General features: G+C 42.3%; 1 protein-coding gene across 4 annotated transcripts in view; it reads right to left on the reverse strand.

Moving 5' to 3' along the window:
• Positions 1-26,304, reverse strand: part of KNDC1 (kinase non-catalytic C-lobe domain containing 1) — a 116,411-nt gene that overhangs the window by 73,170 nt on the left and 16,937 nt on the right. For all 4 annotated transcript variants that reach the window (XM_054033478.1, XM_054033476.1, XM_054033477.1 and 1 more), the window contains 3 exons: positions 8,791-8,937; positions 6,286-6,403; positions 4,839-5,854 (listed from right to left, as the gene is read on the reverse strand). In XM_054033478.1, the coding sequence (XP_053889453.1) occupies positions 4,839-5,854; positions 6,286-6,403; positions 8,791-8,937 (1,281 nt within the window). The remainder of the gene's footprint in view (positions 1-4,838; positions 5,855-6,285; positions 6,404-8,790; positions 8,938-26,304) is intronic.

Consider the following 26,304-nt stretch of genomic DNA (forward strand, 5'->3'; position numbering starts at 1 on the left):
CAGTGTTGCTTTCCTTAGTTATGGCTATGGGGCAACTTTTTTACTTATGGCCCCAATTCCCCAAATAATTTAAGCATACATTTAACTTTATGCTCATGCTTATGTTCCACTGAATTCAGTGGGACATTTTAAAACAAGTTTAAAAGCCTATTTAAGCTTTTCAGAAATAGCACTACAGACTTCCAGCAATGCAAGTTTCAGAAGGCTGTATTCAGAGCATGCAGGACCATTGAATCCTCTAGACTGTTGATATCAACTTTATCCAACATCCCTACTTCTTTAGTACTGCACCATTAGTAATATACTTATATGCATAAGTCTGTGCAAAATCCTCATTTTCTCTATTTATTTCTGAAATTCTCAAATTGTATCATTTTTTGGAAATGTATCCTTTTCATATTAGAAATGGTTTACAAGCCCAATTTTTAAGAAAAAAAATTCTTAATCAGAGTAGCTTTTGTTTGGGTTGTTTTATCTGGCATGTTGGGGGAAGGGAGGGTGCCGCTAAGTAAAAAAAAATGCTGGTTAACTAAGAAGGAGGGAGTTTGGGTGTGGGAAGGGGAGTGCAGGGCTGGGGCATGGGAGAGGGTGCAGAACACAGGCTCTGGGAGAGAGTTTGGATGTGGGAGGGGGCTCGGGGCAATGGGTTGGGGCGCGGGAGGAGGTGCAGGGTGCCAGATCCAGGGGGTGCTCACTTCTGGCGGTGCCCCACAAGCAGCGACCTGTCCCGGCTGCTCCCAGGCGGAGACATGGCAGGCAGCTCTGCACACTGCCTACGCCCACAGGTGCAGCCCCCACAACTCCCATTGGCCTCAGTTCCCAGCCAATGGGACCTGCGCAGCCAGCACTCAGGGCGGGGCGGGGGAAGAGTGCGCAGAGCCGTCTGCCACGCCTGAGCCTAGGAGCAGCTGGGACAGGTCACCACTTGCAGGGAGCTGCCCGAGGTGAGTGGGGTGCCAGATCCGGCACCCCCTCCTGCACACAAACTCCCTCCCAGAGCCCGCAGTCCACACCCACTCCCGCGCCCCAACCCCCTGTTGGCCCTGTGCCAACCAGACTATAAACCAGCATTTCAATGAAGATCAGAAGTGCTGGTATATAGAGCTTTCCAGTTGGTGAAGTGCCGGATAAAACAGCTTTTACTGGATATTATAGATTAATATATATTGTAGGCATTAGTGACTTTTCACTTTAATGTGAAAATCCTTTAGTATGTATTGTTTCCCCCTTCTGGCTACTAAGGAGAATGATGTTGGTAAAAGACTAAAGTAAAAATGTTTGGTGATATTCTTATAATTCACTGTTGATACTAGTTTTATACACCCAAACATCTGGGAATAATAAATATCTGAACTACACCTGCCTTTTATGCCAAGAATAGTAGTATATTATGCAAACATATATGGTCATCTTGTAAACAGATAATGAGGCAATAAATAACACATTAGCCCTCTCCTAGGGAACACCATTCTGGGAATACACAATTTTTCTTACCTGTAAATGATATTTCACCAATGGTCAATGTCATTCTCTACCTAGGTGGGTTTTCACTTCTGTCACACTTGATTAGATATGAGTGACCAACAGAACACAGATGTTTGAGCACCATAATAGTCTACCTCCAGGTTCCTGTTAGCGGCTCTCTGGTGTGAAAGCCATAATATTTGTATAAAAATATTTAAAAACACAGATATGAGACACACCTGATTGGAATGAAATTGGTTAGAGAAATAAAGGGTCCCCACTCAACCTTGAAGTGATAAATGTTTATTTATGGAATGGCAAGCTATCACTAAGTGCCCTGACAAGATACATTGGAGAAGCAGGACAATTGCAAACGAGCATCTTTAGTACCGCCAATTGGCTGTAAAGCACATAGGAAGCAGGGTTAGGGTATTAGACAGACAGATGATGTCCTCTGGAAAAATACTATTGACAGATAAGAAAAAAACCCTGTCTATTCTCCAGAGTGGACAAGGTTAATCACTAACTAGATGGGACTTATATAGCATTTTTTCTAATTAGAGAATACTTGGAGCTAGAACAGTTCTGTTGAAAATTGCATTTGAAGACATATGCATATCTATTATATAATGCCTGGTATACAGTAGCTTTGCAGATGTGTTCACATAAGCATTACCCATTCAGGGGAAAAGCTGGCAAAGTACATTCTTATTGGAGTCACCCCCTCTCTTTGTTCATTGCAGTAAATGAAAAATCTTTGACTCAAATTTTGTGTTCAATACCAAGACAAAAATGTTATGTAGAAATCCGGAAGTTTCTTTTGGCCTTGCTGGAAAAAGGACATAAGAATTCTGACACTGGGGAAATCAGGTATGGCACTTGTGCACAAAGGATGTCACAGAACTTCGGGCTACTCTGTAAGAATAAAGTTTTTTTTTTAAATGGGGAGGAGAGCCTGTAGGCAAAGGCTACCATGTGCCAGAAACCAGAGGAGAAAAATAATTTGCTGCTAGAAACAAAAAGACAGTTGCTAGAAGCTTTAAAAGAACTTCCTTCAAAAGGAGGATTTACAAAGAGCCCTCAACTCTTTTAGTCTGTAGGTGGGAAAACATCTGCTTAAGAAGGCAGCTTAACTCTAAACTTGAATGAACTGTTTGGACAGAGGTTGTTGTCAATGGTTCCCTTTAAGGGTCACCAGAGCAGTGCCACAATGCCTTAGAGAACATATGGCAACGCCTTTGTCAACATCTTGTTTGTAAAAAACCTAGAACTCGCTGAGAAATAATTTGGTAGGTTGAAATGGCCCTCTCCTTAAATAATAGACTTTCTTCTAGACCCTATGTTAGACAAAGACCTAGGAGAGCTTCTGGATTTTAACAGGGTCTCTTGAGCATTAAGTGTTTGTGTGTTGGAGCCTGAAGTTTTATGTGGGACTGTTCACTAAGACAGGAAGTTGAGAACCTGAGTCAGTAGAACCCTTCCTTCTATTTATAGTACCTCTCTATGATCCGTGGCCTTCTTTGTCACAAGCTTGGTGTCTGTCATTTCTGCTCAGAGCATATTTACTACCCTTTGAGGATTAGAATAACTGGAGCAACATCCAGGGTGAAATCCTTACCCCATGAGAGTTAATGAGAGTTTTGTCACTGAATTCAAGGGGGGAAGGATGCTACTCATGACCCAGAAGAGAGGAGGTGAAAAGTAATGAACACTTATTAAATTTGTGTCCAGAATGAGTAGGCTATACATTCACACACACACACAAATGTGACTATGAAATAAAAGTAGGCACATGGAAACTCATCAGAGGAACTGATAATCACTTCATCATGGAAAAAAAGATACAAGATTGATTTTTGATCGGACTTTCCCCATCCCCCAAAGAGTGTGTAGAATAAATGGGTGATAACAGAAGATCAGAAGAAATTGAAATAATTACCTGCAACAAATAGATCTTATCCAAGAGTCCAAGGATATGAAAATCCAGGGGGTTTGAATAGAACACAGGGGACACCGTGTTTATATTCAGAAGAATTCCCTGCAAACTGAACCCTATGGAGCTTGCACTGTGATCTTGATAGGCAGGAACAATGTGGGGGTAGGGATGGGAGTGAGGGTATAAAATCTCCAACATAGAGTTCCTTTTTGATAATTCAGGAGCCTACCTGCATCACAAGCTCTTCAGTTAGATATCAGTTAGTTATTTGCTACTATTCAGGCTGAGGGGGTAGATACCTCAGAGTTGAGACCTGATATGCGGCAGACACTCTGTTATGAAAGGCAGTTTGATCAATCTTTCCTTTAGAGAATAATTTTTTTTAATTTATTTAAAAAACAAACAAAAAAAACGAGCCTAGGCAAAATTATGCAAATCAAGCATGAGAACTGAACATTCATGATGCTCACTCTGCACAAGTCACAGCATGACTTGAGAAGCTTAAACAACCAGAGTAGGTATTCACAAATTCTCCTATTCCATGGATTGCTCATGACTGTTAAAGTGTGACACAAGAGAAAACCATCTAGTCAGAGACCAAACTTGTCCACCCTGAGAACTTTGAGGGGGAGGAGGCAACGTTGCCCCAACTGTCTAGTAGAGTACATTGATGGAATCAACTCTTCCTTCCCCCCCCTCCTTTATTTGGCTGTTCATAGAAGCAAAACATTTTTGGTCAACGTACACATATAATACATGCATATTATGAAATGTAACATAGCACATATAAAGAAGGGCCTTTTAGAATGGAAGATGAATACGAGAATTTTTATACAATTCTGAAATAAACTTAAATATGTATGTGGCTTTAAAAGACAAAAAGGAATGAACTCTTGGCCCTATTGAAGTCAATGGCATGTTTGTCAGAGATTTCAATAAAGCCAGGAGCTCACCTAAGTACTCTAATTCTCATTAGTGCCTGGAAGGTCCACTACAACAACTTAGTGAATTTTGTGAGTCAGCAAAACACATGAACCTCCTAAAAACAACCCTCCTCCCCCCTGCCCCAAAACAAACACCCAAAGATAATCCATCCAAATACACTTTGTGCTTTATCCCAACAAATGGAGTTTAATTTAAATTATATGCTGCCACTTTGTAATGTACTAGCATATACAAGTACAGCCTGGAAAAATATTAAAATGATGAAGGCTTAGCAATCAGGACACCTTACTTCAGGCCTTACTTATAAATCTTTGGTGAGAAAAGGGGACAGACCAAATTCATGTGAATTGTAAAGCGTGCAGATTAGTGAGGTTCTACTCTATATAGCTATGTTAATTTGGGGAAAAACATGGATAACACATGGTATTCAAGTCATTTCCTCTCCACATAAATGACTACAGCAACTATATAATGAAGATTTTGTTTTTACTACCTGCTCATTACTTTTGACTTCTGATTCTCTGCTTCCACAGTGATTTTCATTATTGTCTGTACTCATCACACCAGTGAGTAATTCTGGAGAACTAATTAGGCTTGACCCATATCCATTCTTATTGGTTTTTGTTGATAACACTGAAGCCATCTTATTAAAATGTGATGAACAATTTTCATTTGATCCTTGAGAAGTTTCAATACAGTCGTCCAGTGCCGTATAGTTGTTTACCACTTCTGCTCCAGCAGCTGATTGATCTGGTTTTTTTAATGTATTAGTGATATGTCGAGTTTCGGAGGTAGCATGGGAACATTCTTCTATATGATTACATGAAAGAGAAGCTTTCTTTCTACCACTAAAGGATGGCATATATTCCTCTAGATACATGCCAGAGACCTGCGTACACACACAAGATGCATCTAAATGAAGATCAGAGACCTGGTAATTCTTGGGTTTTATTCTTGGTGGATTATTAACATTGAATGGACTACATTTTCCCTCTGAAGCAGCAACCTGATTATTGTCTAGAGGTACTGATTCATATGTTAGTGATTGTTTTTTATGAGCCAGTAGTCCACTGTTTGTTAGAGATGTGAAAACATTACTTGTGTCTGTAACTTCAAGCGGTAGCTTTGGAAAAGTTTTCATTTTTCTCAAACAACTTTTCTTAAAAACATCTCTCTCTCTGTCATTAGTAAATGGTTTTGTCTCCAAAGCTATGTTAGCAAATCTTTCATTACATATTACATGCTTGTCCTCTTCTTTGCTCTTTCTAACTTCAGTTGCAAGTTGTGAATGTTGAGATCTGTCATTATTCAGATCAATTTGCATTTCCTTTAAACCACATTCTCTTGCATTCAAGGCCACATTGGCTACAGAAGAGTCTCTGTGATAGCTTGCTGTCATGTCTCCCATTGTAGAGGAATCACCTTCTACGTTGTTTTTTTCATTTGTGTATAATTTAAATCCCACACTTGTCTGGCACACTTTTCCTTTCCACATGTTATCACAGCTGTCTAGATGCAAAAACAGATGTTCACATTAAAACGTGTTTAAATCTTTCATCTTTCCTAAGACTTTTCTTTTATGCTTTGCAGCTTTTTTGCCCCCATAGCACATTTTAAAGTACATTATAGAAACAAGACTATCTGAACATGTCATTTTTATCAAAAAGGACAAAATTTTAGAGAGCGTGATCATAAATCATAATGGAAAATTGTTCAGTGTAAGTTTATTATTGTCACTGACTGTTTGGCTTTTTCTTAATAAAAGAGAATCCACATATATTTTGATCCAAATGTTATTAAATAGGTTATGTTTTCTTTCTAAACAGAAAATGAGTACAGCGACAGAATATAAGACTTCTAGATCATGTTCTTTGATTTCACTATTCACGTGTTAGGACTGTTTGAAATATATTATTTTAATCTGAAATAATTAAGTTTACCTTGAAAAGTACCAAATGATTCTATTGAAAGCACCCTTCTTCCAACAGCAGACAGACTTCGACAAATATTACTTGAGGAAGCAAACTTCAATTTTTCTTCACATAATGATATGATACTCTATAGACAATTAAAGTTAAAACATTTACTGGTTATTTAAGATAAATAAATTCTCCAAGTTTTTGGCTTAAAAGTGATCATGTTATCATATATAGCACATTGGAATTTTTTAACAAGATACCAGTATATAGGACCTACATTTTGCAATATATTGTACGTATATTACATTGTTAACTATAATTTATTTCTAGCATGGGCTACTATAGAATACTTAAAGTAACGTTTCAAGTTATGTATCACAGTTTTAGACATAGGAAATATTAGGAATGACTGGTAAAGATAACTATTTTAAAATTTAATTTCTATAAATAATTTACTCTGCGTGTTCAAAATAAAAATAAGTATACTATTTTGTAATGGCTCTAAATTGTGGCCTGTGTTCACATGAAAGTTTTTATTTAATTACAAGTTGGCTGTCACTAAGGAGAGGAGGTGGGGAGCACTACCTTCCCAACTGCATCCTACTGCTATCAGCCCCAGGAACAGTGATGATGTGTTCCAGGAGGGCTTTGAGCAGCTGCTTTGACTCTCCTTCTGATCACCTGCTACGTTACACCAGGAGGGAAGAAAGTGGCTCTGGTTGACCCATTGTTTGCTTATATGCCAGACTGGACAGGACAGGTAGCTAAGGCTTCAACTGGCTAGCCTGAGCCTAGGGGAGTACCTGCAAAGGACTGGCTTCCATACCCCAGGCAGCCACTCAGAACAGCCCAGAGGAGAGGACAGAAAGAGGAGAAGCTGAGAACAACCAATCAGTTACAGCTCTTTGATTTTCTGCACCAGTCCATCATTAAGCAGTCTGGGGAATGGTCTAAGTTGTACCAGTTGGCAAGAGTTTCCCAGGGGCCATATGTCATCTGGGGATAGCTGTGAGCACAAATCACTTCCCTGCCTGCATCAAGGGTATGGGGAAAGAAGTAGGAGCTGACCATGCCAGCTTTTTGCCCACGGGGACTGCCCCATGATGGGATGATCCCCAGAAGGGGAAAAGCAGGTGGTTCCCACTGTCTTCATGGCAAGTAAACATAATAAAGGGAGCAGAATGAGAGAAAGAATCTGTCCAAAGGACTGATTGCAGTCTTTTGACCTCAGGTAGAAAAGATTGGTCTAAAGCCTTATCATACGGAACAAGTTGAGACCCACTGGCAAAGAAAAATCAAGTTATAAACCTCCTGGTATTCTTGGACTATATAATGGAAAATTAATGAAACACAAATTAAAGCAAAACTATGCATGAAAGTCAAATAGTAAAGAGTAAAGGAACCAATACTTAAAATACGGATTCTTTGAATACATCACTTCGCAAAATCCTATACACCAGTGGTTCTCAACCAGGGGTACATTTACCCCTAGAGGTACAAAGAGATCTTCCAGGAGGTACATCAGATCATCTAGATATTTGTGTAGTTTTACAACAGCATACATTAAAAGCACTAGAAAAAAAAAGTCAGTACAAACTAAAATTACATACAGACGACGACTTATTTATACTGCTCTATATACTATACACTGACATGCAAGTATAATATTTATATTCCAATTTATTTATTTTATAATTATATGGTATACATGAGAAAGTAAGTAATTTTTCAGTAATAGTGTGCTGTGACACTTTTGTACTTTTATGTCTGATTTTGTAAGCAAGTAGTTTTTAAGTGAGGTGAAACTTGGGGGTACCCAAGACAAATCAGACTCCTGAAAGGGTACCGTTGTCTGGAAAAGTTGAGAGCCACATCTATGAATTGCTTTGGTAAACAATTAGAAACAAATAAAATAAGAACAAATATGGTAAAACAAACATTTAGAATGTTAAAAAGGCATCTAATCAGAGGCAGTTTCCCAAAACAGATGTACAATTACAGAAAAATTAATCAGTAATAAAACACAGGTTTATTTATTTAGTACTTATCAGTAAAGAATGCTCCAGAAATGCCCAGAAGTAGAATGATCCTAAGCCTGATTCTCTTATCCCCCTGTTGTATACACTCAAAGTAACATTTGAGAGCCACAATATGGGTTCTTTTGTAGTACAAAACCCTCTTTTCTTACTTATTTCTAACATTTTCAAAAGTAGATGTCTCAAGAAACTAATCATATGTCTCAAGCGATAGTGCATATGGGAGACTTTGGATCCATATCTTACTAGTACAACCTTCTGGGAACTACAATTACCATGAAGTAATTTTTCCTCTCTTCTCTACATTTATAGCCAAGACTTTGGAGATGAAGGAAAGAAAGAATTTTTCTAACTCAGAAGACATTTCAGGTCAATTATACAACCTGAACATATAGGAGATTTTTTTTTTTTAATTTCATGTCTTATACACATGTAAGGAAAATGTTAGCTTACTAAAAATTTTTTAAAAAATCATAGCTGGATAATTTACCTCAATATCTGGCCTATCTTCAGGATTCTCTTCTTGCATTTGTTCCAGCAGAGTCTGTAGATCCTGCCCAAACTCTGATTCCATCTCAGGCTCTGTCACATACTCAATTGTTGCTTTCAGTGTTGCACCCAAAGAATAGATATGTGCCTGCATGAAGTTTAAAATTAAAGTTATTTAATATCTTATCAATTCACCATTAAGAAAACAAGCCATATCCCTATTCATTTTATGTGGATAACTTCTATCCTAGCAGAAGCTGAAAGTGAAAAACATACTTTGTGTTATTTTTACAGTGTCCAAAAGTTGGACTATTATTTTTAGCAATATTATGGAAGAACATTTTTATAACATAAATAAAAAGAAATATCAGGTTGCATACTTATAAGCTTTTCTTTTATGACCTTTGATGGTTAAGTTTCAAGTTTATATCAGATACATTTTGTATACAAAAGCTTTGTACCTCCTATGTGTATGACACCTAGCTAGGGTTACCATATTTTGTGCCTCCAAATGGAGGACACTCCCAGGGGCCCCGGCCCCGCCCCCCCCACGCCCCCACCCCAACTCCGCCCCCTCCCAAAGTCTCCGCCCCCTCCCCTGCTTCCCGCGAACATTTGAGTCGCGGGAAGCCTGTAGCAGGTAAGGGGCGGCCCAGGCTGGCCCCCCGGCGGCTCCAGCCTGGGTCGGCTCGGGCCCTGGGGTGCCGGCCCCCGGCCGACCACCCCCGGCCCGCCCAGCACTGCCGGCCCCCGGCGGCCCGGCGCACCCCCAGGCTCCCGGCCCCGCGGACCCCCCGGCTCCCGGCCCCGCGGCCCAGCGGCCCCCCCGGTTCCCGGCCCAGCGGCCCCCCCGGCCCCCCCTGGCTCGCGGCCCCGCAGGCCCGGACTGCCTCGCGGCCCCGCGGACCCCCCGGCCCGCGGCCCAGCGGACCCCCCGGCTCCCGGACCGGCACCGTGCCCCCGGCTCCCCGCCCGGCCCCCCGCCCGGCCCCGCGCCCACCCTGGCCTGGCACTGCGACCCCGGCCCGGCACCGCACGCCCGGCCGGGCTCGGCACCATGCCCCGGCCCCGGCCAAAGAGGCCCCGGCCGAGCCCTCCCGATTTTCCCGGACATGCCCGGCTTTTGGGGATTTCCCCCCGGACGGGGATTTGAGCCCCCAAAAGCCGGACATGTCCGGGAAAATCCGGACGTATGGTAACCCTACACCTAGCAAAACAGAAGACTATGGGAAGATTTTATGGTGCCCAAGTTGATTTCTGACACAGGCCTTGGTAATGTAGTAAAAGGTGTAATTCACTTCAGATAAATGGACACAGGCCATACAATATCCATGTGATATCCTCATTTTATGATCTCATGAGAATTTTAGAGTAGGATTTTGAAAAGTGCTCAGTGTTGGCCTAACTCTGCTCCTACTTCAGTCAATGGCAAAATCCCACTGATTTCAGTAACAATAGAGTTAGGCCAATGCTGAGTACTTTTCAAAATCTGACTTGAAAGTATTAAATTTGTCATATAATCCAGATAATAGAAACCTTTTAATTTTTCTAGTTAAAAGAAAAAGAAAAAGAAAAGAACCAAAACAGTAAGCCAGCACTTTCAGATTTGGTTTAGACTGTATTGTGTTTTCAAATTCAGTTTAGAGCACACTATTCTAATATAGTAACATTTCTAACCAAGTACACAATTGAATGTGAGTGTAGCTTTGGAGGAGGAAGTTATGTAGACAGGCTTTTTGCTGGTGCTGAATATTGCCCTCACGGGTTAAAAAGCATGACCAAATTATACACTATACAGTGAAGCTACAGACTACAAACTGCCTTGGTTTGACCGAGTTAATCATGTTTTATAATTCATCCAGTCCTCTAGGCCAACCCATTTTTCTGATCTTCCTAAATGGCAGAATTGCCTTCATTTTAGGCAAGGGAGGAAGGAGCTACTCTATCTGGAGGCAGAGTCAAACATGAGCCAAGGTAGTTCAGCTAGAACAGGCCTGGCTCCTCCAGCCAAACTCATGAAAGTACAAACCAGAGGACTGCTTGCCTGACTTTGCATAAGGGCTGCAGACTTGTATGGACAGGGCTTGATCTGTTTGCTTAACTGAGAGGTATCATCCCTTTTTGTAAGCAAACATCATAGTTGTGACAAAGTTAGGTCAGTGAATTGTATATGATCTGATCTAAGAGAACTGAATATTCCTTAGAATGTACTCAACTGTTTTGCAGAAGATTGTCTCAATTAGCTATCTTTTCCATGACACCTAGAAATATTACACTTTTTTTCCTGAATCCACCAGTGCACTATTAAGTGGATGAGAATAACGTCGCCTAAAACAACATGTTTTGAAAGTCTCAGACATAAGTCTAGATAAGAATAATAGAAAATATTTACAGTTTTGCACGGAGGGAGAAACTGCAGCTAAACACAAAGGTCTGGCTCTATTCACTCTCCTTCTGCCACTTAACTAAAGTTGGTACAGATTAAAAGTTAGTGCTAGGTAACCAAGAAAAAGCACAATGTGTACTAAGGATAATGATAGTCTGGTAGAATCCTTGAGATAAGATGGGAAACACTGACATCACTGGTAAAAAGCTACACAAACAAGAAGTCTGGGTGCCTAAAACATGAATAGCAAGATGATGGGAGCAATCATTTCTGAACTCTCGCTAGTCTCCCAGCCAGACCACTACTCCACTTCCAAACATGGGGATGAATACCCCACTACACTGGAGTTTAGTTCGAATTTAGCAGCATTAAATCGAATTAACCCTGCACCCGTCCACACAACGAAGCCATTTACTTCGACATAAAGGGCTCTTAAAATCGATTTCTGTACTTCTCTCCGACGAGGGGAGTAGCGCCGAAATCGACATTGCCATTTCAAATTAGGGTTAGTGTGGACGAAATTCTACGGTATTGGCTTCTGGGAGCTATCCCACAGTGCACCATTGTGACCGCTCTGGACAGCAATCTGAACTCGGATGCACTGGCCAGGCAGACAGGAAAAGCCCCACGAACTTTTGAATTTCATTTCCTGTTTGCCCAGCGTGGAGAGCACAGGTGACCACACAGAGCTTATCAGCACAGGTAACCATGCAGTCCGAGAATCGAAAAAGAGCACCAGCATGGACCGTACCAGAGGTACTGGATCTGATCGCTATATGGGGAGACGATTCCGTGCTAGCAGAACTACGTTCCAAAAGAAGAAATGCCAAAACATTTGAAAAAAATCTCCAAGGGCATGATGGAGAGAGGCCACAATAGGGACTCACTACAGTGCCGCGTGAAAGTTAAGGAGCTCAGACAAGCCTACCAGAAAACCAAAGAAGCAAACGGGAGGTCCGGGTCAGAGCCGCAGATGTGCCGCTTCTACACTGAGCTGCATGCAATTCTAGGGGGGGGCCGCCATCACTACCCCACCGCTGACCATGGATTCCAAGGAGGGGGTAATCTCAGCCATGCCTGAGGATTCTATGGAGGAGGAGGAGGAGGAGGAGGAGGACGAGCTTGCGGCGAGCACACAACACTCCCTTCTCCCCAACAGCCAGGATCTTTTTCTCAGCCTGACTGAAGTACTCTCCCAAGGCATTATCCCAGACAATGAGGCCATGGAAGGGACCTCTGGTGAGGGTACCTTTGTAAATATAAAACATGGTTTAAAAGCAAGCATTTTTTAATGATTAATTTGCCCTGAGGACTTGGGATGCATTCGCGGCCAGTACAGCTACTGGAAAAGTCTGTTAACGTGTCTGGGGATGGAGCGGAATCCTCCAGGGACAACTCCATGAAGCTCTCCTGGAGGTACTCCAAAAGCCTTTGCAGAAGGTTTCTGGGCAGTGCAGCCTTATTCCATCCTCCATGGTAGGACACTTGACAATGCCATGCTAGTAGCAAGGAATCTAGCATCATTGCATGACAAAGCCTGGCAGCGTATGGTCCCGGTGTTTGCTAGCATTCAAGCAACATCCGTTCTTTATCTCGCTGTGTTATCCTCAGGAGAGTGATATCGTTCATGGTAACCTGGTTGAAATATGGGAATTTAATGAAGGGGACAGAGGTGGCTGTGGCTGAAAAGAAATCCTTCCCTGCAGTTAGCCAAGCAGGGAGGTGGGGGGGCACTGGCACTGAGCTTTTTGCGTTTGGCTAGCAGGAAAACTGTAGCACTCAATGGGCTTTGCTTGGTATGTGGGAAAGGAGGGCGCTGCTTTTAGGAAGGTTGCAGAAGCCAAAAGACAATGGCTTGCCATGACCGCATGCAAGCCCAATTCTCTTGCCTGGACCTGTGTCTGTGATCTCTAACACCAAAGCCACAGGCACTCAATATTAAGATACAAAATGCGACCTTGTACCAAAATCACACGTGCTATTTAATGTGAATAGTGTTGTTCACCGTGAAAGAGTATAAGCATTGTTCTGTAAAATGTATCTTTTAAAATACTTCTCTCCCTTTTTTCCCCTCCGTCCTGCAGCTGCAAATTTTTCAAGCCTCCCTCCTTCGTCCCGAAGGCTATCTCAGATAAGGCGGCGAAAAAAATGCACACGAGGCGAAATGTTCTCGGAAATCATGCAATCGACCCGCGATGAAAAAGCTCATCTGAATGAGTGGAAGGACAAGGTATCAAAGTACAGGAAAGATACCACTGAACGTGAGGACAGGAAGGACCAACGTGAGGACAGGAGGGACGCTCGAGATGAGAGGTGGTGGCAGGAAGATCAGAGGATGCAGGATGCAATGCTGGGGCTACTGCGGGATCAAACGGACATGCTCCGGCATCTGGTGGAACTTCAGGAACAGCAGCAGGATCACAGAGTGACGCTGCAGCCCCTGTATAACCACCCGCCCCCCTCACCATGTTCCATAGCCTCCTCACCCAGACGTGTAAGAATGTGGGGGGAGGCTCCGTGCACCCGCCCACTCTACCCCAGTGGACAACCCAAGCAAAAGGCTGTCATTATTTTGAACTTTTGAAGTGGCCTTTTCCTTCCCTCCTATTCTCCTCCCAAACCCCACCCGGGCTACCTTATCAGTTCCCTCCCTATGTTTATAATCAATTAATAAAGAATACATGATTTTTAAACGATAGTGACTTTATTTCCTTTGAAAGCAAGCTGTGATCGAAGGGGGGAGGGTAGTTTGCTTACAGGGAATGAGTCAATCAAGGGGGTGGGTTTTCATCAAGGAGAAACAAACAGAACTTTCGCACTGTAGCCTGGCCAGTCATGAAACTGGTTTTCAAAGCTTCTCTGATGTGCAGCGCTTCCTGGTGTGCTCGTCAAATCGCCCCGGGGTCTGGCTGTGTGTTATCAGCGGCCAGGCGATTTGCCTCAACCTCCCACCCCGCCATAAACGTCTCCCCCTTACTCTCACAGAGATTGTGGAGCACACAGCAAGCAGCGATAACAATGGGAATATTGGTTTGGCTGAGGCCTGAGCCAGTGACCCTTTAAACATCCAAAGGCACATTCTACCACCATTCTGCACTTGCTCAGCCTGTAGTTGAACAGCTCCTGACTACTGTCCAGGCTGCCTGTGTATGGCTTCATGAGCCACGGCATTAAGGGGTAGGCTGGATACCCCAGGATAACTATAGGCATCTCAACATCCCCAACGGTTATTTTCTGGTCTGGGAAGTAAATCCCTTGCTGCAGCCATTTAAACAGAGTAGTGTTCCTGAAGACGCGAGCATCATGAACCCTTCCTGGCCATCCCACATTGATGTTGGTGCAACGTCCCTTGTGATCCACCAGTGCTTGCTGCACCATTGAAAAGTACCCCTTGCGGTTTATGAACTGGCTGCCCTGGTGCTCCGGTGCCAAGATAGGGATATGGGTTCCATCTACCGTGCCACCACAGTGAGGGAATCCCATTGCAGCAAAGCCATCCATTATGACCTGCACATTTCCCAGAGTCACTACCTTTGGTAGCAGCAGCTCAGTGATTGCTTTGGCTACTTGCATCACAGCAGCCCCCACAGTAGATTTACCCACTTCAAATTGATTCCTGACTGACCGGTAGATGTCTGGCGTTGCAAGCTTTCACAGGGCTATCGCTACTCGCTTCTCAGCTGTGAGGGCTGCTCTCCTCTTGGTATTCTGGCGCTTCAGGGCAGGTGAAAGAAAGTCACAAAGTTCCATGAAAGTGCCCTTACGCATGCGAAAGTTTCGCAGCCACTGGGAATCTTCCCACACCTGCAACACTATGCGGTCCCACCAGTCTGTGCTTGTTTCCCGGGCCCAGAATTGGCGTTCCACGGCTATAACCTGCCCCATTAACAACATGATCTCCAAAGTGCCGGGGCCCGGGGTTTGAGAGAATTCTGTGTCCATGTCCTCATCACTCTCGTCGCCGCGCTGCCGTAGCCGACTCCTCCTCGCCTGGTTTTTCAGGTCGTGGTTCAGCATAAACTGCACGATAATGCGCGAGGTGTTTACAATGTTCATGACTGCTGTCTTGAGCTGAGCGGGCTCCATGCTTGCCATGGTATGGCATCTGCACTGTTCACCCAGGAAAAAAGGCGCAAAACGGTTGTCTGCAGTTGCTTTCCCAGAGGGAGGGGGAGGATGTACCCAGAACCACCCGCGACAATGTTTTTTACCCCATCAGGCATTGGGATCTCAACCCAGAACTCCAATGGGCAGAGGAGACTGCGGGAAGTATGGGATAGCTATGGGTTAGCTACCCACAGTGCAACACTCCGGAAGTCAACGCCAGCCTCGGTACATGGACGCACTCCGCTGAATTAATGTGCTTAGTGTGGCTGCAGACACTCGACTTTATACAATCGGTTGCCAAAAATCGAATTCTGTAAATTCGGAGTAATCCCCTAGTGTAGATATACCCACTGATAGCACTTATACTGGGGGTAGTCCTATGTCCTTTAGTAAATGTTTATAGGATGAGGCTCTTAGTAGCATTCTTAGAAGGCAAAATAGCTGCAAAAGAAACAAGAACAACAGACTTCTGAAGAACGTATTTTTTTTCACTGAAGAAAGTATTTTTATAACTAGCCTAGAATTTGGTTTTATAGCCAGTTTTGTAGACTGAATTACAAACCAGTGAACAGCATAAGATATATCAAGCTGTAAAACTTATTCCTTTACTTTGAGGTTGGATGTTTCATTTCTGAAAGTAAAAATGATTTTGTGTTTCTCTTTGGAAAACAGAACATCTGAAACTGAACAAACACCACCAAAAAGGAACAAGAAAATACTGAGGCAAATCCTTCACCTTTTTATATTGTTATGTTTGGAACATAGCAATAGACTGGGCTTTTTGGATATGCTGAACATTCAATATACAATGGCAGATTAATATGCAGTAAATAATCACAAGTATAAAAAAGTTATTTTATACATTTCTGTATGCATACATACCAAATAATCGGTAACACACTACACCATTGTGCTCCATAAAGCATGTCTCAGTATGGCCTTCCTCAAAATTAGCAGTTTTACAAGAACAGCTTAGTTATGCTCTAAAATTTATAAAGTTTTTAACATGCATGTATTTACATTCAATAGACTTTGACAATATATTTAATTGTGCAATTACGGAATCTCAATAAAAGCAAGTTACTGTCACTCTAAAACTGAGTGTGTCAGAATATTAGAGAAACTGATACTAATGTGTGTGGGGCAGGAAGCCCTATCATTCAGGAAGCACTAGCAACTGGGACAACCAATGAAAAAATTCTATGAAGCAAGATTTAAAAACAAACAAACCCCCCAAATGGCATTTTTAGTTCCTCTACCTGGTGAAAGTCAATTTTAACACAACAACATATTTTGCTCAACACATTTCAAGAGATCCTGGAATGGAATTAATTTAATATGGTTCTAACAATTTATATAAGTTTTAAGGCTCAGTAATGCAGCAATGGTTAGGGAAAAGCTTGATATGGAGAGCACTTGTGGGAATAACTTGGGCACCTACTTACTCATCCTGTAAATAATGAATAAGATACAATAGTAACAATATTCTGAAAATTACCTGAATTTGTAGCACTCAGTATGTGCTTTTTAAAAAAGCTTATTTCAGAGCTACAACTATGGAAGGACAATTTATTTACTCCAAGTCTTCAACCCACACTGCCTGAAAGGTTTGCTTCTTTGGATTAGCTGTTCAGCCCAATAAACACATAAGCAAAGCCCTCTCGGAAAGCTCCGAGAATCCTCTCCCCCCACATTTAAACTACAGTGACTTTCGGCACAGCAACCAAGTGAATTGGCCACAGAGAGGAGTCTAGATAATTTCCTATTAAGGAAATTTAAATACACAATGCACTAGATTGTCTGTCTAATTTAGAACAAAGTCCTTGAGGGAGTGTGTTCATGCATATCTTTTGTAAAGAAATGAATGCATAGGTTACATTCAAGTAAAAAAAAAAACCCCACAAGTGTTCTACCATAACGGTGTCCATAGAAGCAGACTGACGTACCCACAAGATTCCACTTCAGGATCAAGAATGAGGAAGAGGTCGACTGAGTAAAAGATTTGCCTTTAATAAAGCAAATATTTTCAGTAGTAAACTGAACACTAAAAAAACTGGTCAAGGACATTACTTTTCAACTACAGTGTTTCCTTTCAAGTTTGCTGTACAGTAACTCCTCACTTAACATTGTAGTTATGTTCCTGAAAAATGTGACTTTAAGCAAAACGATGTTAAGCGAATCCAATTTCTCCATAAGAATTAATGTAAATGGGGGGGGGGGGGGGTTAGGTTCCGGGGAAATTTTTTTCACCAGACAAAAAGCTATACACACACACACACACACACACACAGTATAAGTTTAAAACAAACAATTTAATACTGTACACAGCAATGATGATTGTGAAGCTTGGCTGAGGTGGTGAAGTTTGAGGGCGGAAGAGGGTGGGATATTTCCCAGGGAATGCCATACTGCTAAATGATGAACTAGCATTCGGCTGAGCCCTCAAGGGTTAACACGTTGTTAATGTAGCCTCACACTCTACAAGGCAGCACGAATGGAGGAAGGGGAGACAGCATGGCTGACAGAGACAGACACACACACCCTGTGTGTGTGTGGAAGAGAGAGAGATGCGCATTGCCCATTTAAGTACGTGGACACTATTCTAAGTACATTGCCTTTAAAAAGATCAGGAAGTTGAGACAGCACCTGTGGCCAGCAAGCTCTCTCCGTCCTGAACCCTGTCATGTCCCCACCCTTCTCTATATGGAGAAAGGGTAAGCGGGGGGCAGGAGTAAGGGGGAGGGAAACACCCTGACATTAGCCCGTCTTCCTCCCTCCCCTGCACAGCAAGCAGGAGGCTCCTGGGAGCAGCTCTAAGGCAGAGGGCAGGAGCAGCACATGGCAGTGGAGGGAGAGAGAGAGCTGAACTGCCGGCAATTGGTAGCCTGCTGGGCAGCTGCTGCACAGGGAACTTAGGGGAGCGGGGAGTTGATAGGGGGACTGCCGGTCCACCCTGTTTCCAAGCCCCCACCTGCTAGCTGCAACGGCTGGTCTTCCTGCAAGCAGTGGAAAAAGCAGGTGGCTGCCAAACAACGTTATAAAGGAGCACTGTGCAACTTTAAACGAGCATGTCCCCTAATTGATCAGCAACATAACAACAAAGCAACGTTAATCAGAATGACTTTAAGTGAGGAGTTACTGTAGTAGGTACAAAGTGAAGATATTCTTGTGGCTTTTTTCCCCACCTGAATCCTCTTCTGTGTCTGGTGGGGATGTGGTGGGAATGGGAAAGATGGGGAAGCACAGGGTGGGTATAGAATTAGGCCATCAGCCTCACCTCCACCAACTCATCATTGCCGGATTCACAGAGGAGACCCATTGGCTTCCCCTGTCCCCTTTAAAGGGCATATAGGGCACCTTCTAGATGTGGATGGCCAGTATTTGGCACCCTTTTGGCTCCATCCCTTTAGAGTTTTCCCTCTTCCTCCCTTTACATAGCTGTACTGCATGTCCTCTAGTGACAGGGCTAGGTCAATCACCCTCTCAGGGGGTCAGGAAGGGATTTCCCCCCCCCACACACACACACACATTGTAATCGGCACAGCTCTGCTGCTACCCTCCCTCCCCCCCTCCCAGGAGTCTGGTTTTCAAAACATCAGTTTTAATTGTTGCAAATTGTGGTGAGTTTCCTGTGCCAATTGTAGCCTAACATGAGTCAATCTGGGGCCCTTGACTCCAGGTAGGGATTTTTCAAAGGCGTTTGTTTGGGCATTAATTTAGAACAGTATGGGTGCCACTCTCTGTCTTGTACAGTTCGAGGCTCTTCTCATCTTAAAATTCCTATCTCACACCAGAAACAGGGCAGACACTTTAGCTATCCAAAGGTAAAGACGATAAAGAAATGCATCGAGGAGGAAATGAGACCTTTCTCCACATTTGGGTTTCTTGATTCCTCTGCTTGAAATCTATACTGGAAGTGACCAGCTAGGTAGTTATGCACTGGGGTGCTGTGACTGTAAATTAAGTTAATGGTTAGTTAAATGAAGTTGCAGACACTGCATTTAACCCATACTGCTGTGTCTATGTGTCCGCATTCATAGAATTCGAACACCAAACGAGGAAGAGACAGCTATATCTGACGAATGCTTAACATACAGTCTATAAAAATGACCTTCATAAGAAAATCTCAGGGAAAGTGAAAAGATGTATTGTACTACACATGTGGAAGTATTATCATCCAGGAATTAAGTTGCAGAGGCAAATGAAATTGCATTTATCTTGCATCTTCAGCCATATCACCTGAACTCTGCCCATACTCCAGGATTAAAGTCGGTTTAAGAACAACCATCCACAAAAGTGTTGACCCACAAATGCGAGACCACACTTTCCCCTCTGCCCCCAGAAATAAGTTACCCTGGGCCAAAGGTTGGGGTAAGCAATCATCAGTCAAGCACTAAGCTGCAGGTTTAAGAGGTGATCTGCAAAGGATTTAAAAATCCACCAATTAGAACTGTCCTCCTACCCTCCTTCATTCTTTATAAACAATCTCATGTTTCACCGTAGAAGCATCAAGTCTGGTTTTCCCTGATTTTGGTGAAGTCCTTACTGGGGACTTCAGATGTTTATTGTGAACTCTGACACTTTAATTGAAGAGTAGGGGGTTGTTGGATCCTTAACAAGGCATCCATTGTTCCAAATGCAAAACTGTCAATAAAGCCTTAATTCTATACTACTCTGTATTTGGTATTTAGTTTAAATGAATTACATGTATTGTGCATCACACCCTCTTTCACAGAACTCCATTGTAAAGTTTTTTCATAAGTTTGAGATATTAGCAAATGTTGGTATGTTCCATTTGTATTTATAAAATATATTTAAAGATCCTACTTGGTTTGCAAAGGAAGGATCTAAAACGTAGCGTCTACTTTGTCAGAGTACATATGGCAGACTGTCACTCACACATATTAACAGGTTTCAGAGTAGCAGCCGTGTTAGTCTGTATCCGCAAAAAGAAGAACAGGAGTACTTGTGGCACTTTAGAGTCTAACAAATTTATTAGAGCATAAGCTTTCGTGGACTACAGCCCACTTCCGAAGAAGCTTATGCTCTAATACATTTGTTAGTCTCTAAGGTGCCACAAGTACTCCTGTTCTTCTTTTCACACATATTAAGTGTATCACTTCTTTTTGGAAATAGATCTGGGTAACATGGTAATAGAATGCATTTTTACAACCATCCACTTGATGGAGTTTTCCCCAAGTTTATAAGAACCACTCTTATAAAGGATATGGACAGAAGCTTTGGTGCTTCTTGGGCAAATTTAGGCCCCTAGTTTATACTTTGGGAGTTTACTGACTTTAAGAACTTTCACTGAAGATTTTTCTTAACAAAAGTTTTATAGGTAAATGCAGAGACTGATTTATGAACACAAACAATTATTATAGGATATGAATATGGTACATTTCTTACCCTTTTCTGAAGGCTAGCTATTTGGTTCAGAGATTAAAATAGATATAAAAGGGTATGTCACTAACTGCTACCCAGAATGAGTATGGACATTAGCATTTAGTAAACTCACTACCTGCTTAAGATGACATGAAATGAGGAGGACCATAACAGCATTGTCACGATAACTAAAAATCTGTGCACTCAGTTTCCTTTTCGGAACATAACATAACCCTGTTCAGTTACACATGATGAAAGACTGCCTGTTGTCTTAAGAGAGAGATTACATTTGAGGTTGAATTAAACAAAAATACAGTAGGTGTGCAAAATGTCATTTGGCAACATGGACTTACATGGACTAAGCACGCTACGCATTACCAGTGGCTTAGCTCTAGAAGATTAAAAGAGTTAGTATGTGGATTTTCAGAGTTTCATGAGATGTCCAGCAAACTTTTAATCAAATTAAAACAAATTCCAGTTGATCCATGGAGTTTCAGCTCTTCTCTGACACATTTCTTGAAAATGACCATTCAACAGCTTTTTGAAGCTGTTCATGAAAAAATATTTGTGAATGCAAGTAAGCAAAGTGCCATCAGATTCACATCACCATAGGTGTGTGAAGCATTGATCACATATCTTTCATCACAGGACACTGAGAAATCTTAATCTACTAGTCATCATGCATGCATTATTTTAACAAAAACCTCAACATAGACTGCCTGCAGTAGGAATTGCTTTCCAAGTTTCATTGAAAGTCTCAAAACCCTGTATTAAATTGTGCCCAGCCAGTGGTAGCAACATAGACTCATAGAATCATAGACTTTAAGGTCAGAAGGGACCACTATGATCATTAGTCTGACCTCCCGCATGATGCAGGCCACAAACCCTTTCCCTTGACTCTGCTGTTGAAGTCCCCAAATCCTGGTTTAGAGACTTCAAGTAGCAGAGAATCCTCCAGCTAGCGACCCCTGCCCCATTCTGCGGAGGAAGGCGAAAAACCTCCAGGGCCTCTGCCAATCTTCCCTGGAGGAAAATTCCTTCCCGACCCCAAATATGGCGATCAGTAGAACCCCGAGCATGTAGGCAAGATTCTCCAGCCAGACCCTCATTGGCGATGGTACAGTATAATCACTAAGGATGGCAATTAGGCATGCCATACTTCGGTCACTGCTTCAGCTTTGAACAATGACTCTTGGTACTGAAAACAGATTAGCAGCCACTCACTCAGACACTTCAGCTCTTCTAGGAAGGTGAGAAAAATCCCAGTCCCAAAAAGAAAATTTCTATAATATCTGATTCATGAAACCTAGAGTTGAAAGAGACCTATTCGACCCTACAAGAAAAGGAACTTAGAAATATGGCCACCCACAACGGATTTAGAAGAGAAGAAATGCAAACTGCATGGTGATATTTAGGGAACTAAAGCCTATGGGGTACTATCTTACGTATGGCCTCCAACCCTGAGTACAATCTAATCAGACTCAACGGAATCTCCATACATTAGTGTATGTCACAGTGTAGGTCCAACCCGTTACAGGGTTTTGGATTGTGGAGGTTATCAAAATGGTTATTTGGTGGCCCATATGACCTGGATCTAGGTGGCGGCCTTGCAGCTCAGAGCAGTATGGGCCACTGGCCAGAATCAGTAAGGCTGTCCTTCTGCTCAGGGCAGCACTAGAGGCCCAAGTCTATGTGGCAGCCCTGCAGCTCAGGGCGGTATGGTCCAATGGCCAGAGTCATGGGGCTGTCCTGTGGTTCTGGGCAGCACAGCCTAGCAGCCCAAGTCCACATAACTCCAGGCATCAGCTGTCCCGGTGGTGGGGCAACCAGGGTAGGGGGAACCAGCTCCACCCTTCTCCACCAGGTCCTGGTCCAGGGCCCTAGGGTCCTGGTGTGACGTTGCACTCCATATGTTTATGGAATATGCTAATGAGTGTGAATATAATGTAACTGGAATATGCTTTATTCAAAAGGTCTCTTGTAAGATTATAATCTACTGAGTGTGTTCATCCAGCACCAGTGAGGGTCCTCCCAGGCCACACACCCCTGCTGTGCCCCGGGTTGCCCCTGTCAAGTTTTAGTCAGGGGTATATAGTAAAAGTCATGGACAGGTCACAGGCCGTGAATTTTTGTTTGCTGCCAATGACCTGTCTGTGACTTTTACTAAAAATACCCGTGACTGAAATGTAGCCTTAGTTATAAATGCAGGATCTTTATGCAAACCAAGGTCAGATGGCAATGAATACCCAAAGAACTCTTAGCCTTGTAAATCACATGACAGATGAAATATGCATTCTAAAACAAAGCTGAAATACCTGTGATCATGCTCAGAAAAAAATTCATAGATTTTTAAGGCCGACGGGGACCATTAGATCGCCTAGTCTGACCTTCTGTATAAACATAGGCCTTAGAATTTAACTCAGTTTCCCCTGTATTGAACCCCCAATAACTTGCATCAAGAGCCCCAGAGTACTGATACCATTCCCTTCCTCTAACCACAAAACCACACTTCCTCCCAATATTATTGCAATGGAACTAGATTATGAATATTGAAGGATTATGCAACAGTTAAACATACAGAAGGTCAGATTTCAGATTCTATTCTCAATTATGCCAGCATAATCCAGACAAATTCCATCCATTTGGGAATTGACTGGTGTAACTGAGATCAGAAATAAGATCCAGAACTAGTATGGAAGACATAATGCCCCAGCATATTTTCTTGCAGGAGAGTCCCTCAGCATCACACATAATGTAATAGCCCCATTATTTTTAAGTCTTGTTTCATAACAGAGAGAACAAATGGCTTCCTGCATAAGCAAAACGTAATTACTTTGAAATATTGTATTATGAAGAAAAAATTCATATATTTTGCACCTTAGATGTGATAGAAAATTAGTCTGCAAATAAAAATCCTAAACAGAAGAATACTCACAAACTACTTTCTAGTTATTGAATTGCTGAAAGAAACTGTAGGATAATTGTATACTTATATTTAGGGGGGGGGTTTTTGTTTGTTTTTAAATTACTCTGGTAATCATTCAAATTTAATTTGTTTGCCAAAAGCTGAAGTGTCCAAAAAGTATTTGAAAACTATTTACTCAAAAAATATTTCTGCAGGGGGAAAAAATGGAATTACAGCCCAGGAGTAATCAAATAATCCACTAGCGGTTGAAATTTACAGGCAATTTATTTCACTACTCAGATTGACTTTTTTATTGGCCTAACATCTAAATGAAAGCTTGCAAGTCTTAACTTGTTCTTGTGTGAAATGTCAAGCAATCAATTTGCATTGCACAACATTAGTAACTCTTTGCAGTCATTAAAGTCTAAAAACAGAGCTGGAACAAAATAAAGAGAAATGAGACAACCTAGTTTAACTGACAAGTTATAGAATACATATTGTATATATTTCTGAATTACATAGTGCGTACCATGATCTCTAGGCACATAATACTGTTGTGTTTCAATTGCCCCTAAACTAAGTAGTCCTTGCTTTTTCACTCAATATCATAGCTGATGAGTCAAGCTCCTTTGGTTTTAAGGCCTTATAAAAGGTTCTGACACTTTTCACTATTAATACTTCTATTGTCCTATGCATTTACAAAGCAGTCTATTTTTAAAGATTTCTCTAATTTCAGTAACTTTATCTGAAATCCAGGAGTATAACAAAAAAATCTAAATAAGTCTGGACACAGAGGTAGGGTGGCCAGGTGCCCAGTTTTCAACTGAAAAGTCTGGTTGAGAAGGGGACCTAACTGCGTCCAGTCAGATGTACTGATCAGACACCCAAAGTCTGGTTACTGCGGGTCGTGGAGGCGCTGGGTCATCACCTGCACCAGCCCCAACTCAGCCAGGGCCACCTCCTACCTGCTCAAAGCCCTGGCTCCACGGATGAGACCCTCCCGACCTGGAAGGGGAGGGAGGTGTTAGCAGCCAGTGACGGGGGAAAGATGGGAAGAGGAGTGAACAGGGTGCAAGGGCCTCAGAAGGGAAAAGGCAGAGCAGAGGTGGGGCCTCGGGGTGGGGTGGGGTGGAGAGAGAGAGAGAGAGAAGAGGCAGCACTCTTGGAGTGTCTGATTTTTAAATATGACAAAGTCGTCAACTCTGGGCAGGGGAAGAAAAACACGATTGGATGCAGTGGGTAGATTGATATGGAAGGACAGAAAGTGGTATCTACAATTGAAAACTAAGATGTTTCAATGTGCCAACACTTTTCCAAGACACCTTATTCAGATTTTCCACCTGGAGTACAATAAAGTGGCAGACATTTCTGTCTTGATTTATAAGATCCAGGGTAGGCTATACACACTTTCATTTTAAGCAGACTCAGTTATACAAAATTATGGTTGTCACATTTCAGAATGCTATTCTGTTCAGTGAGGCAGAACTTCCCCCATTAACATTAGGAGTCACGCATGAACAATAGCAATAGGATTTTAAAAGACAAAAAGTTTTGCAAACATTAACTGTGGGTGCCCATCATTATCCCACTAAGTCCCTACAATAATCACACAGACTGCCACATTCTCTCAGGGGCAAATGGGGTATAAAGGACCTCTTGGTAGCAGAACCAATGAGGGAGAAAGGCAATAAATATTTCAAGAGGGACCTCTTTACAGCTCAGACACCAGCAGTATGGACTGAAGTTTCACAGGGAGCACCCTACATAGCAGAACATGGAGTGGGCGGAGAGGGAGGGAAGGGGATCATGGACAGACCAAGGATGTTGGAACTGTCACCACTGGGTCTCCTGGTCTCCCTGACCTCTTCCTTCCACTGAGGGCACACAAGAGTTATTTTGAGAACTACTGCCAGATATTCAGAGATGCACTTTTTTTTTAAACCAGCCAGTAATTGTACTTGCATTTTGGTACGCTCAATGAATTATTGACAAAAAATATTAATAGACAGACTTATGATTTCCAGGCACAAAGAGCCACTATGTATCTTCAGTTCTAATGATTTACTTTACAATATGGAAATAAAATTAAGAACAAAAGTAAACCTCCATTACAGAGCAGAGTGCGTGTTTCCTCTATGTGCTGAATCAACTCTGCCTCACATAATGGCAGCTGACCTCATTGATGGGCAAATTCCTAAAGACTAAAAGGTGTGGTACACTAAAATGTCACCAAAGTTATAACGCTACATACCACACAGATTTCTTCATAGTTTGGGCCTGAAAGTCACAGAGTAACTACTAATATAGTGCAAGTAGTGAATTAGTAAAACAGCTATTGTGGGCTCAAAATTGCACCCATAAAAATGGAAGCCATATTGACAGCTGGCTGAAAGGTCAAACCCATAAGAGTCAGTTCATTTTTTTCCATTTACTGGGAGACTGACATGTCTTACTACTTACAAAAAAAAATAGTATTCTTTCAAACTATTCAAAACAGTTTACTGGAGGGGCATATCCACTAAACAGCCTTAGCTTAGTTTACGGTAAATCTGCCAGCCTTTCATCTCCAGTAACTAGAGTTCTAATCCTGCCTCAAGTCAAAATGAATATTAGTTTGATGCCATTCTACAACTGCCATTAGCGCACATAAAAGCCACCACACAATTCAGTGTGTGTGACAGTTTTTACTTAGGACAGATAGAGGACTGGGGGAAAAAAAAAAAAAAAAAAAA

This window comes from Malaclemys terrapin, chromosome 7 (assembly GCF_027887155.1).
Source record: "Malaclemys terrapin pileata isolate rMalTer1 chromosome 7, rMalTer1.hap1, whole genome shotgun sequence".
In the NCBI taxonomy this organism is placed as follows: Eukaryota; Metazoa; Chordata; order Testudines; family Emydidae; genus Malaclemys; species Malaclemys terrapin.